Consider the following 15019-nt stretch of genomic DNA (forward strand, 5'->3'; position numbering starts at 1 on the left):
ACGATGATACACACTAGAGCAGGGGTAGGCAACCTCAGCACTCCAGCTGTGGTGAAACTACAAATCCCATCATGCCTCTGCCTCTAGGAGTCTGTAATTGTCAGGGTCTTGCAATGATGATGTCTCATGGGACTTGTAGTTTCAAAACAGCTGGAGGGCTGAGGTTGCTTACCCCTGCCCTAGAGTGTACTTAAATAATGGTTTATCATTTAAATCTGATGTCCAGACTTACCCTTTAACTACCTCAATACTGGGCACTTTCACCCCCTTCCTGCCCAAGCCATTTTTCAGTGCTGTCACACTTTGAATGACAATTGCACGGTCATGCAACACTGTACCCAACTGTACCCAACACTGTTATACTTTTTGTTATAATAAATATCCCCCCAAAAAAAAAATATATATATATATATATATATATATTTATATATATATATATATTTATATATATATATATATATATATATATATATATATATATATATATATATATATATATATATATATATATATATATATATATATATATATATATATATATATATATATATATATATATATATATATATATATATATATATATATATATATATATATATTAAAAAAAAAAAAAGTTTTGGCCGATACATATTCTTCTACGTATTTTTGGCAAATAATAAAATAAAAGAAATCGCATATAGATTTATAGCATTTTTTTTTTTTTTTTTACTAGTAATGGCGGCGATCTGCAATTTTTATCATGACTGCGATATTGTGGAGGACACATCAGTACCATTTTGGGACTATTCACATTTATACAGCGAAGAGTGCTATAAATATGCACAGATTACTGTGTAAATATGACTGGCAGGGAAGGGGTTAACACTAGGGGGCGATCAAGGGGTTAAATGTGTACCCTAGTGAATGATTCTAACTGTAGGGGGAGGGGACTGACTGGGGGAGCTGACCGATCGGTGTCCCTATGTACAAGGGACACAGCATCGGTCTCCTCTCCCTGACAGAACGTGGATCTCTGCGTTTACACACAGAGATCCACGGTCCTGCTCAGTTATTGACCAAACGCGGGGGCCCGGCGGACATCACGGCTGCCGGGCACGCGCATCAGGTTCCCAGTGACAGGCGGTAGTCTAGTGGTTAATCTTGCACCCTTGCTTACCTTGATTTCACTGCACATTGTGAGCTTCTCACAGTGTATAATGGAATCTGCAGCAAATCAAATACAGCCTTCCTCATTTCCTGGCTGGAGGAAGTTCAGCCCTTCCCCGCCCTACTGCCATTAGCCCACCCCTTTTATTCATTGGTTTCAGTTTTTTCAAAGATGGCAGCTCACCTTTACTTGTGGGCTTAAACTAGAACTATAGGAAAAACTTTTTTTTCATTTTGGATAGAGTAAGGGAGGATTATAACCCCAGGCAGATTTTTTTGGTGTCCCATTGCAGAGCTTCCCCTTCACTTCCTGTCCCATAGCCAAACAAGAAGTGAGAGGAAATCCCTGCAAGTTAAGGGAATTCCTTGAGGACGCACAGGTCACCAAAACTAGTGTCCCCATTAGATGATCTCCCCTTCATTACTTTTCTAGGGACAATCCAAGATTTGGATTGTGTGAGTGGAGCCCCATACGGCTGAGCTGATTTAAAAACAAACAAAAAAAAAGGGACAGCTAGTATGGGGAACTTTTACCCACACTACTGTCACAGGGAGTGGGAATTGGGTAGCGACTGCAGCATTGGGAACATGCTACATCTACCACCCTAAAAACAGGTGGAACATGCAACATGTTCCCAAAGGTGAACTTATCCCTTAACGAAGGCACAGACAGCAATAAAAATAAAATCTGACAGGGGTTCTAATCCCTCTATCCAAAACCAAAAATAAAATAAAAATAAATACTTTAACCTAGGGCAGTTTGCATGAGAATACAATATTCCTAGGAATACCCACTCCTTCCAAGAACCAGCCCATTGTTTACCTCAGGACTGAGGGCTCTTTAGAGGAGGACTGAGGGATCTTGAGGAGTACTGATGCAGGCTGCTGTAGTGATTTCAGAAAGCCATCTTCAGCACCCTATTGGCCCCTAACCACTATGCTCTACCCGCATTGCATGGAGAAGCACAAAGACCCAACGATTATGTCACAAGTCTAAAATAAAGTGTGCAATGAAACCGGAAAAGTTTTACTTAAAAATGTCAGCATGCTGATGAGGCGGGAGAGGAGGAATAAGGGGTGGTAAAAAGATCAGTAGAATAATCTAAAAAAAAATAAAAAATATCAGTTTAGTTTACTGCACCATCAGCAGCCTACTAATAATGTGTTGGTTCATACCTGTACATTGGTCCCATATGCATACGCCTCCATCACAGCTCACTATCTGTTGTACAGATTCCAGCTGGCCTACATAGAACACAGTCTTCTTGTGCTCAGTGTAAGTAAGACGTGGTTCAATCTCCTTGGTGCCATCTCCATAGTTGTACAAAGGCCACAACCGAACTGTTTTGTCTTTACTGCCACTTAGAAAGAAATCTTCTCCGCTAAGTGGTTTAACAGATTTTATGGCTCCAGAATGGCCTATGAAACTCTGGAGCTTGATCTGGTGAAAGTAAAAATGAGGTTCCTGCTGGCTCACGCCAATCTCATACTGCCAGTATGCCAGCCAGTTTCCACATAGTCCATGGGCACTCCTTTGAAGATCCTGTTTAAAAGTGTTATCATCACACTGGAAGGTCTCTGCTACAGGGCTGCGGCAAGTGGACTTTGGTGGAGATGCCTGACTGTCTTTTGGGACCTGAATACGGTTTCCAACCAGGACACTCCCAAAGGTGCCCGACTGGGTGTCTTCCTCCAAGCTGCGACGAGGGACACTTGTTCTACCACTGTACTCACAGGGCAGTGATTGGTTGTCAATCTCCTTTGGAATAACTGTTTCTTGATAAACCATTGTAAGTTTCCATATTAAATCGTGGTTTGGAACCAATTGGTTAATAACATCACCTTGAAAACAAAAACATATATGCACATATCACTATAGAGTAGTGAACATATATAATCATTTACAAAAGCTGCATGGTAAATGGCTTTTCACAATATATCACACACCTCAGAGGATCATACTCTATATGTGTGCTGTCATTCACAACAAGTTATGCTACAGTTTCTGATTCCAAAATCAAATTCTGAAAGTGGTCACATTGCTTTTAAAGCTGGAGCAGAGATGACAAAAAAAAAAAAAGGGAAGATCAATAGAGTCTCAACCGAAGCAAAGCAAACGCTTTGGTCCATTGTTCTAATCTTCTTGTGGGAAAAGGTGGTTGACAGCAGCGAGTCTGCAGGAACACTTGTTGCCAACCACTGCAACCGTTTAGACACTGCATTGCATGCATACAAATATTTATGTACAGTTGTGCTCTCAAAGTAATACTAAAGGCTACCTTTTTTTATTTTTTAGGGGTTAAGTGTTTCCTAGGGAGCGATTCTTACTGTTGGGGGCCGTGGCTATACGTGACACGTCACTGATGACCGGTCCCGATCACGGGGGAAACAGCCATCAGTGACAGTGTCACTAGGCAGAATAGGGGAAAGCCTTGTTTACAAAGGCATCCCCCTGTTCTGCCTTTGCAGACCACAATCGCATCCTCCCGGGAACATCGAGTTCCCGGGACCCACAAACACGCTTGTGAGGCACGCGCCCAATGGGCGGCAGATTTAAAGGGACGTACCTGTACACCAATCTGCCTGCTTGTGCCATTCAGTCAACAAACATCTGCGTGCGGTGGTCGGCAATCGGTTAAAGAGGATTCAAAAAGGCCTATGGAGGAGAAGCACACCAGTCTTACCATGCAAGTGTATGTTACCCCCCCCCAAAAAAATTATCGTGTATATGTCTGTAATTTAATTTTATTTAATGCAAATCTAGCCTATTAATTTTTGACTGCCAAATCCTCTGAAATATCCGCTGATCCTGCTAGGTCTCTCTCTAACTTTTTCATTCTGACCACACTAAGGCCCCTTTCACACTGGGGCAGGATGTGCGGTGGCTGTATAGCGCTGCTATTTTTAGCGGCTCTATACTGTCTGAATTGCTGCGGAATTAACCCCTGCCAATGGCCGAAAAGGGGTTAATACGGCTGGCAATGCGCCTCTGCAGAGGCGCATTGCCGGTGGTATTACCGCGGTGCCCATTGCTTTCAATGGGAAGAATCGGTGAAGGAGCAGTAAACACATCGCCCCTCTCACCGCTCCAAAGATGCTGCTGGCAGGACTTTTGGAGCGGTCCCGCCAGCGCATCGCCTCAGTGTGAAAGCCCTCGGGCTTTCACATTGAGACAGCAGGGATGGAGTTTTTCAGGTGGTATTTAGGCACTATTTTTAGCGCTAAACCGCCTGAAAAAACTCCTCAGTGTGAAAGGGGACTAAGCACGGAAGCAGATCAGAGCTGGCATAGTCAGCTTGCATCTTAATATTTCTTCTGCTGAGCCAATTTAAAAAAATAAATAAAAAAAAAAACCTCCATCCCCGTGGCTGTAATCTTCTGGTGCAGAAGCTTGCCTGTCCTCCCTTACCACCCAACTCCTCCTTTCACAGAAGCTGGTACTTAATTACGAAATTTCTACCATCTCCTAATATCTGGAGATCAATGAATGCAAGAATAAAGAAATAGAAACATATTGCAGCAGACTGATGACTTCATCACCCCTAGATGCTTTTATCAGGTCTAGACACAGTCACTTGCATAAAGCTCAAGAAATGCTAAAAAAGGTACAGTTTTGATTAAATAGTTGCTGTACAGTAGAGCTGCACAATTACTCGTTAAAAAAACATGATCTCGATTCAACCCACCGGACGATCTCCAGAGTTTGCCGATTCTTTCATATAACAAGTGGAGACACTTTATCTGCTCACTCAACTGTCAAAAGAAAATAGGGCAGTCTGCCAAGTTTTTAACAGGAAACATGTAACTAATGCTTCCTTCTTAGATCAAAGGGATAAACTTCTTTGTGTGTAAAGAAAAAAGTCCGGGCAGTCTGCCAAGTTTTTAACAACATGAAACATTGTAACCAACGCTTCCTTCTTAGGCCCCTTTCACACAGGGACAAATCCGCTTTCAGCGGTCCGCCAGCTCAGCGCGAGATCTCTCCGCAGATCTCCGCTGAGCCGGTGGATGTCAGGTCCCTCTCTGCTCACTGAGCGGGGAGGGGCTTGTCCAGCGCCGCTGTCTCCTATGGAGAGATCTGATGAAAACAGACAGCATGTCCGTTTTCATCAGATCTCACCCGATCCGATATGGACGGATGGCGACGTATCGCCATCCGTCTGATTTTAGCGGATCGGATGTCAGCGGACGTGTCTCCACTGACATCCGACGCTCCATAGAGATGTATGGAGCGGCTGTTCAGGTCCGCCGACAAAACTGACAGGCGGACCTGAATGGTCCCCAACCGTGTAAAAGGGGCCTTAGATCAAACTTCTGTGTGTAAATGCAGAAAGTTTAACCACTTAGTCTAAATCTTTTTCTGACACTTGTTAAGTTAAAAATCAATATTTTTTTCTAGAAAATTACTCGGAACCCACAAACATTATATTTATCTTAGCAGAGACCCTAGGGAATAAAATGGCAATTGCTACAATATTTTGTCACACTGTATTTGCCCAGCGGTCTTTCAAATGCAATTTTCAGGGGGGGGGGGGGACAGTAAAGTTAGCCCAATTTTTTTTTCTTTTAATGTGAAAGATGATTATGTTATGCCGCGAGAATCGTGAAAGAATCGGGATCTATCTTCTAATAATTTAACCAGATCTATGAGATAAAAAAAAAAAAAAACAGCCCAATTATTTTTCTTATGACAGGTGTATTTGAAACATTAGACCCCTTTCACACTGAAGCGTTTTTACAGCGCTTTAGCTATTAAAACGCACATAAAACGCTCTCCATGTATCTCAATGGACCCTTTCTCACCGAGTCCTGCAAGCACCATCTTTGGAGCAGCTTTTGGGCGCTGAAAAAAAAAAAAAAAAGGCTCCAGAAACGCCCCCTTTCCATTGAAATGAATTGAAAGCGCTGTAAAAACGCCTTACCCTTTCACACTGAGGCAGTGTAAAAACGCCCTAAAACGTTAGGGTCTTAGCGGTGCTTTACCAGCACATTGGGATTGCAGATGAGGATTTGCTCGAATAACGCCCCAGTGTAAAAGGGGCCTTTTAAAAAAAAACATTGAGCTTATATTGGAAACACACACAAGTGTTTAAATGAACCACCTGTGGCCCTATGAAGTCTGAATAAACTGGCTTGTAATTCAAACAGGTGAGCATACTAGGAGAACAGGTAATGTAAGAACTTGTTTCCTTTCCTCTGTTACAGCGAAAGTAAACCTATCCATAAAACAGTTTCATTTCTGCCACATGTCGGAACTGTAATACTCCCATTGGTTGTGCTCTCAACCAAACTGTCAAACCATCCAATGGCTGGTGTCATAACTGATCATATGTGCAGCATCACGGCAGTTGTAGATTAAACAGGGAGGTTTACTTTACACTTTAAAGCGGAGTTCCACCCATTTAAAAGTTGGCAGCTACAAAAAGTGTAGCTGCTGACTTAATAATCAGATACTCACCTGTCCCATGGTCCAGCGATGCGGGCTCACGGAGCTCTGCTCCTCTCCAAGGCACCGTCATTCTAACTGTGGGCGCTCGGCTGTGGCTTCACAGCCAAGCGCACACTCCACATGCGTGAGCCATGCTGTGAATGGTCGGGCAATCTTCTGGGACCTGTGACGTGTCCCAGAAGATTGCAGGGAGGGAGGGGGGGAAAGAGGAGAACTTCCTTCCGGCGTCGTAGAGCCCGGGGAGGAAGTGGGAGCTGGGTGCCCATAAAAATTACATGCCAAATGTGGCATGTCAGGGGGTCACCATCACTTAAAGCGGAAATTCCATTTTTGGGTGGAACTCCGCTTTAAGTTAAGTCCTATATTTGCCCCACATGAACAGTATGCTATAGTAGGAACATTTTCTGTGTCCCCGTAGCATGTTGGGGGGGGGGGGGGGTCTTGCCTTTTGGCTGCCTTGGATGAGCATGTTGGTGTGTGGCCTCAATGTTTGCAACTCACCTATGAGACAGGAAAATGGTATGAATGTGGCATATGCCATCTCAGCATTGTATACTTTTTCCAGTTCTTCAATTATAGCCAGATCCACAGGTAACTTTCCTCCATCTGAGCAGTAGACACTCTTTACGCATGGCTCCGAACCATTCTGTGTCTCTGCAGACAGGCCCTAGAATGCAGATATTATAAAGAAGAAAGAGGAAGAAAAAAAAACACATAAGACAAGCACTCAGTCAAGTGACCTTGATTCTTTGTAACTTGCTCTCCCTGCAAAGACATAATTCATCGCTGAAACAGTATTTGTGTGTTGGACAAAAGAACATTTCTCACCCTCTAGTCATTGAAGGCTGAAGGGAAAAAGTTATCAGTTGCAAATACACTTCTGTCAGGGGCACCGTGTAGATAAAAAGACGACAAGCTGCCAATGTATTATTCTTATAGAAGGGGAAGTACCTAAAGCCAGTTTTCTCAGAAATGCAGACTGAGGTCAGGCGTAGTCTGATCTGTCTGTACTTAGCAACTGAATGACAGAATGACATACCTTTTATACTTATTTTCTGCAAGAGCAAGGAGTTAAATAGCAGCTTAGTTTAATGCAGCTACCATAATCACTTACTGAACTATCCAAAGGTATTTTTTTAAAAAAAAAAGGGAAGAAAAAGAAAGAATTGGTCAGTTCATATTTTTCTAAACTAGCAAATATAGCGTGCATTGTATGTCATGGCGAAATGTAAACAAATATTTAGGCAGTATATCTCTGCAGAACATGCAAATGTCCCCATGTTTTATCTATGTTAAGACCCAAGTACAGAAAAATGAAAATGAAATGCATTCAGCTTTTAATTCCTATTGTAGGCTGGCAGCACAGCAATGTGGACTGAATAGTATCAACCCTGCCCAGTTTTCTGTTAAAACTACTCAAACATTATCCTTGTTCTACTGTTAGCAACATAAGTAATCATAAGTAATAAGTAACATAAAAAGCAACCAGTCAGCAATTCCAAGATAAGAACTTGAAGGGCTAATTAGGCTCACTGAGATAATACAAGTATGCACAGGACTCGGAGCAGCTCTAAAGCTGGCCATACAGGGATTGAAATTCAGCTGGTTCAGCAGGGACTCATCGAATTCTGATCCATGTAGGGGCCAGCTGGTTGTACACAAGTTGATCCATCGATTAACTTTTGTACAACCAGCCTTCAGGTTTTTCCACAAACGATCAGTGCCACCAGCTATATCATTTACTGTTGGTTAGTAGGGCTATGCACTACCTTGCCTGCTTGCTTTTCATGTTTAATAATGGTCAGCACCTATACATACATCCATTATTATCATAAGTGGACAGAAAAATAATGGATTGCAAGCATACCTGCTGATGGATTTCCTGCATTACAGTGAAGTTGCTAAAGAAGATTCTTAAAGCGTCACCAAGATGCTGCTGGACCATTTCTCTCCCTATTCGCAGACAGATGAGGGAAATCAGGTTGCTGCACTTGACACACAAAGCAAGACGTGCCTGAGGGCCGTTTGGGAACCTGTTACAAAAGAAAAACAGTTCAGTGGATATGCCATAACTGAATAAAACCAGCCCTCACACCACTACAGGATACAATTTTTTCAGGGTTTAACATATCAATTATAGTAGTTTTAGAGAAAACAGATGAAGGTAAAACCCTCTTATGTTTTTATTGCGGTCTGTGCACCCATTGGTCCTGGTGACAAATGGAAGGCAAAATCTCCCAATAAAGAAACAACTGTCCAAGAGGGGAATTCCCCTCTTTCTTGGAGATTTCCCCAAGGTGATTGTAGCCGTATTAGTGAACAGGAAATGTTCTCAAATGTATTGTACTGTGGTTTGGAACAGGAAGTGAAGGGAAATCTGGTGCACAAGCAGCAAATAATTAGATGGCAAGGGTTTTAACCCCCCCCCCCCTTTTAACCTATTTTATCCAAAACCAAATAAGTTTGACTTTGCAGAGACTGTAATTTTTATATATATATATATATATATATATATATATATATATATATATATATATATATATATATATATATATATATATATATATATATATATATACACACACACACACACACACACACACACACACACACACACACACACACACACACACACACACACACACACACACACACCCCAGCACAATTCACCCCAAAGGAACAATCAGGAAAGGTTTTAAGAGTGGATCTATCAACACAGACATGCAGTATTTACACACCTACATACATGTTTGCCCTTAGGCCCCGAACACACGAGGAGACATGTCCGTTTTCATCGGACATGTCTCCTGGGAGCTTTTGGTCCGATTTGTGTACACACCATCAGACCGAAATCCCCGCGGACAGAGAACGCGGTGACGTAGAAGACACCGATGTTCTCAAACACGGAAGTGCAATGCTTCCACGCATGCGTCGAATAAATTCGACGCATGCGCGGGATTTCGGGACGCTGGTTACACGTCATAACCAGCGGACATGTCCGATTAGGTGTACTAACCATCGGACATGTCCGACGGACATGTTTCCAGCGGACAAGTTTCTTAGCTTGCCAAGAAACTTTTGTCCGCTGGAAACCTGTCCTCTAAGCCGTACACACGGTCAGACATGTCCGCGGAAACTGTGTACGCGGCCTTATCCTTTCTGGGATGACAGTACCAAACACTTAGAAATTTTGAAAAAATGTGGTGAATTCAATGAGCACTGTCAGTTTACCAGTTTTTAGATGTAGTGTAGTGTTTGCATTAGTGCCCCCCCCCCCCCATTATCTGGTAATCCTGTGAATAAAGCTAGCTATAGATCAATCAAAATTCACTTGGTTCAGCTGGGACTGGCCGAATTTGAATCCATATATGGTCATTCCAGTTCGACAGAAGTCGATCGAATTATCTGCAAGCTGTTGTAGATTGGCTTCAGTGCTGATCAGTGTATTCTGAAAGCAAGTGTGGGTGGGAAAATACATTTGTATTTTTTGACTGGTCGAAAAACAAATATTAGGCCAGCCTAACATACTTCCTGTCCCTGGATGTCTGCAATCAACCCTCCACTGCACCTATGGAGGGAGCCTAGGTTGCCACCCAGATTAGATTTTAAATATGTCTGGCTATGTTAAACGCCATTACATGGAGGATAATGGCATTAGTAGTTTACACAAATAAAATAACAGCTTTATGCTTCCAGGCCAGCCGACAGGTAGTGACAATGTTATTCTATTTCTAGCTAGATCACCTGGCATTTTCTGTACTCGCTGCTGTACCATGTACTTATGTTAAAACGTATATGGTTCTCTTTGTATTGCTTCATTTGCAAAAATTCCAGATGATCCTGCCAGTCTTCCTGCTTTCCTATTTCAAACTGAGCAAAGCTGTGCATAAGTGCACAGCCTTCCCAGTGTGGTCAGTTTTCTGACTGTGCTGGGAAAACAGTGCTTGTCCTTCAATAATCAGACTTCTACTGACACCCCACCCCACAGAGCAATACACTGGAAAGATTTGTGTATTACTGCTTCTCCTTCCCCAGCTCTCTGAGCTTCGAAAGCCCCGTACACACGATTGTAATTTTCCGATGGAAAAAGTCCATCTGACTTTTTCCATCGGAAATTCCAATCGTGTGTATGCCCCATCGGAGTAATTCCTTTGGAAATTCCAATGAATTCCATCAGAGTTTAGAACATGTTCTTTTTTTACTCCGATGGAATTCCGTCGGAATTTCGATGTGACTTTAGTCAGACAAAGGTTCGATCGTGTGTAAGGGGCTTTATGCAGCCAAGAACAGCGATTACACACACACACACACACACACACACACACACACACACACACATTTTGCATTTCATTTCAATTTTAAACTGAGGCTGCATTCACACCTGAGCGTTTTCAGCTCATAAAAACGCCTGAAAAAAAAAACACCCAACAAGCAAAATCCCATTAATTCGATGTCACCTGTTCATATCTGAGCGTTTTGTCACCTAAAGCAAAATGCCTGAAAAACGCCTTAGGGCTCTTTCACATGGGGCTGCCCAGTGAACCTCCACTTGCTCAGCGGGGATCGCTCCGTTGATCCCCGCAGGGACCGCCCGGTCTTTTCTCCGCTCTCCCCTATGGGGGGGGGGGGGGAGGGGGGAAATCGGATGAACACGGACCGCCTGACTTTTTCAACAAACTTCCCCAAAATCACGTGTTTTTCAGCTCTTTACCGCCACCCTTTGGTCAACTTCTGCTATTGTTGGTTGATTTTAACATTGGTTCTGAGCATGCGTGTTTGTACTTTGTACAAATGTCTGATGGACTTTTGTACATACGATTTTGCACTATAGGACTTTTGTTGCCGAAAAGTTTGTCCGTTTGCAGAGCGAACATTTGTCCGATGAAAACCAAAAAATGTGTCCGATGGATCGTACACACGGCCGGATTTTTTGGAAAACCTGCTAATTTTAAAGTTTGTTGTCAAAAAGTCATATTGTGCGTATGGCCCTTTAGTGGGCCCTGAGGACATGGTTGATGACTAGTAGCCTGCAATATAGAACTTTGTTCTTAAGTTTATTAATCCTCCAAGTTCACTTTGTGGGTTTAAAAATGTCCTCGCCATGCCAAGAAAATAAAAAAATTACTAAAAGTAATTCTTACATATCCAAAAAGGCTGTACACTGTAGTGATTAGTGTCTGAATGTTCTCATTTATCCAGGTAAAAGTATGGCTAATCTGGATAGAATTATAAATGCTGCATCTATCCGAACATGACTACCACTGGCTGTATTGATAAGCGCAAACATGTTGTACCCTTGTTTTAAGGGATGTAAAATTTTATTCAATATTATCAGAAATAAAATGAGCCTTTAAATCCAAGCCAAGATTACCGCAACAAGCAGAAAATCAGATTTTAACCATTCAAATTATATTCTTTGTTGTTTATACTCCGCACTCAAACCGCCTGCTTCAATCTATTACTCCTTTTTAACTTCCCCTTGATCCATGTGCTCTCTTTCCAACATATTCTGTTTTGATCACCTTCCCAAACATTGCACAATATGTTTTTATTGGCTGTCTACATTATAATTTTAGAAATATGAAGTTTATGCTCCAAGCAAAAATCACAATTTCTGGCTAAAATATTGTAGAGATATGCATCTCTGAGCAGGCAGATAGAAGATAAAAGGAGCCCATTTTATAAATATGTACTCCTTTCATTATTATATGCTGTGCTACTATGTATTATTAAACAACTGGGTATTGTATTAATGGCAGTGCAGGATGTACTGAATTGAAACAATGTTGACCTTGAGGATAAAAATAAATTTATATGTACACAATCTGAGGATAAAGCGGAAATTAAAAAGGTAAAATTGTTGCTGAATAACTTCTACTGATCAAAGCTTTACTACCGAACAAATATTTATCCAGGACTGCAAAACCCTTTGGAGTATTCTTTTTTGTGATCAAGCCTACAGCATTTATTTTTTCAGTTCCACCAACATTTAATTTTTAAAGGTAAACTACAGTCTAGGGTTGTCACGATACCACTTTTTTGAGACCGAGTACAAGTATCGATACTTTTATTGAAGTACCCGCCGATACCAATTACGATACTTTTTTTTTTTACAGTGATTTCTTCTTCTTCTTTCTTTTTTAGGGGGGGGGGGGGTGGATTGTCAGTGTGTTTTTTATTTACATTTTTATTATATTTAAAAAAAAAAAAAAAAAAATATTTATTGCAATTTTATTTCTTTTTTTTTTTTTAATCAGCCCTGTTGGGGGTCTTTGGTGAGATATTAGGGGTCTTAACAGACCTCTGACATCTCCCCTTTAAGACAGAGAAAGGGACTAAGGACACAGATTCCCCAGTCCCTTTCTCTGCAGCTTCAGCTAAAATTAATGGAGAGGAGCTCCTCCCCATTCATAAACTGAAGCATCATAAACACAGGTTACGATGCTCAGTTATGTGAATGGACAGAGTCAGTGATCACTGACTCTGTTCATTCTGAAAAGGTAGGAGCCGGATTTAGCAGCTCCTACCTCCGCTCTCCATCCTGACAGCACGAGGGGGGAGGGGACATCACCGAGCACGGAGGGGGACAGCACGGAGGGGGGAAAGCACGGAGGGGGGAAAGCACGGAGGGGGGACAGCACGGAGGGGGGACAGCACGGGGGAACACAGGGGGGGGACAGCACGGAGCACAGAGGGGGACAGCACAGCACGGAGGGGAACAGCACGGAGGGGGACAGCACGGAGCACGGAGGGGGACAGCACGGAGCACGGAGGGGGACAGCACGGAGCACGGAGGGGGACAGCACGGAGCACGGAGGGGGACAGCACGGAGCACGGAGGGGGACAGCACGGAGCACGGAGGGGGACAGCACGGAGACAGTCAGCGGTGATCGTTTGGCTTTGGGGGAGTTACAAGCACCGATCACTGCTGTATGACTTTAACTAAAACAGATGAAAAGGGGGCAGATCAGTGCTTGCAACTCTCCTGCCGCATCGATTACCCTGACTGCCCAGGTATCAGGTGCATTTCCCTGAGTACAAGTACTCGGGGAAAGGTTTGGTATCGGGACATCCCTACTACAGTCTAACATTTACATCACACAAAGTAAAGCTGCTTGCATTTGTTAACCTCCCCCAAAAAATTCAAATAAAACCCTGATCCTGTTCCCTTAAAGTATGTTATATAGCACAGTGCTTGTGCTATGTTATTTGACCCCCTGTCTACCCTAAAAATCCTGGCTGATCATGCCTGGCTATACCCTCACCCCCGCAAACAGACCACAATAATCATGGCTGCTGAGCCCTGACATTCAGGTCTATTTGTGTGATTCCGTCAGCCGCAGCTCTCCTGTCTGCAGCTGTGTGTTTATGTCCTATCCTCTGTCCACCACTGATCTGTACCTGTATAAACGGCTCCTGGCACCCAGCTGATCGTCGGCTCTCTCTCTCCCCTGACTCCCGAGCTGACGTGAGCGGGACGGCATGGCCCCCGCCCACTGCAGCTGTGAGCCGAGACAGAAGAGAGGAGAGCAATCAGCTGTGCGCCCGGAGCAGGGCTTATATCGTTACAGATCGGTGGATTTTGTATATTACACAAGCACAGGGACACATGTTCTTATGATACAGAGAGAATAGGAAGATTATATTACAGTGTCTTAACAACCACTTTAAAGTGATTGTAAAGTAACAAACATGTCATATACTGACCTGCTCTGTGCAAGGATATTGCACAGAGAGGCCCCGATCCTCCTTTTTTGGAGTCCCCCGCAGCGCTCCTGCCTCCTCCTCTTCTCAAGTGCCCTCACGGAGATCCGCTTTCCCTTGGGGCACTTGTGCGGGCACGCTTCAGAGTCCTGCTGCTGGGTCTATAGACACAGACACCAGAATTCGGCCCCACCCCCGGCTTACTGGATTTGATATGACAGCAGCTGGAGCCAACAGTCAAAGCATGACAAGTTAGGTACAGTGGAACCTCGGATTACGATCATTATCCGTTCCAGTCGAATGCTCGTAATCCAAAGTACTCGCATATCAAAGCGAGTTTCCCCAATGGCATGCAATACCGCATGCGCCAGAGAGCCTCGGAAACAGCCGAAAAGGCCTGAGGACACTTCGGCTGACCTCGGTAAACCTCGGAAAGACTTTGTTCCCGAGATTTGCCAAGGTCAGCCAAGCTGTCCTCGGCCCTGTATGTGCATTTCCGAACGGCGCCAAATCGGCTGCAATCGGCGACGTTCGGCTCCAGCACCCCCTACCTTAGGCCAAACGCGGTACTGCACACCACTTTGGCCTGAATCGTGCTCGTTTTGCGAGACAACACTCGCAAACCGAGTTACGATTTTTAAAAATACAGTGCTCGTATTGCGAAATGCTCGTTACCGCGTTACTCGCAATCCGAGATTCCACTGCATCTATTTACTCGGC

At 43.3% G+C, this 15019-nt stretch overlaps 1 protein-coding gene across 1 annotated transcript in view; it reads right to left on the bottom strand.

Annotated features, from left to right (window-relative positions):
- Positions 1 to 15019, bottom strand: part of WDR81 (WD repeat domain 81) — a 72791-nt gene that overhangs the window by 31804 nt on the left and 25968 nt on the right. The window contains exons 6-8 of the mRNA XM_040338377.1: positions 8463 to 8628; positions 7097 to 7262; positions 2323 to 2988 (exon numbers count right to left, since the gene is read on the bottom strand). Coding sequence (XP_040194311.1) covers positions 2323 to 2988; positions 7097 to 7262; positions 8463 to 8628 — 998 coding nt within the window. The remainder of the gene's footprint in view (positions 1 to 2322; positions 2989 to 7096; positions 7263 to 8462; positions 8629 to 15019) is intronic.

Source organism: Rana temporaria, chromosome 2 (assembly GCF_905171775.1).
Source record: "Rana temporaria chromosome 2, aRanTem1.1, whole genome shotgun sequence".
Lineage (NCBI taxonomy): Eukaryota > Metazoa > Chordata > Amphibia > Anura > Ranidae > Rana > Rana temporaria.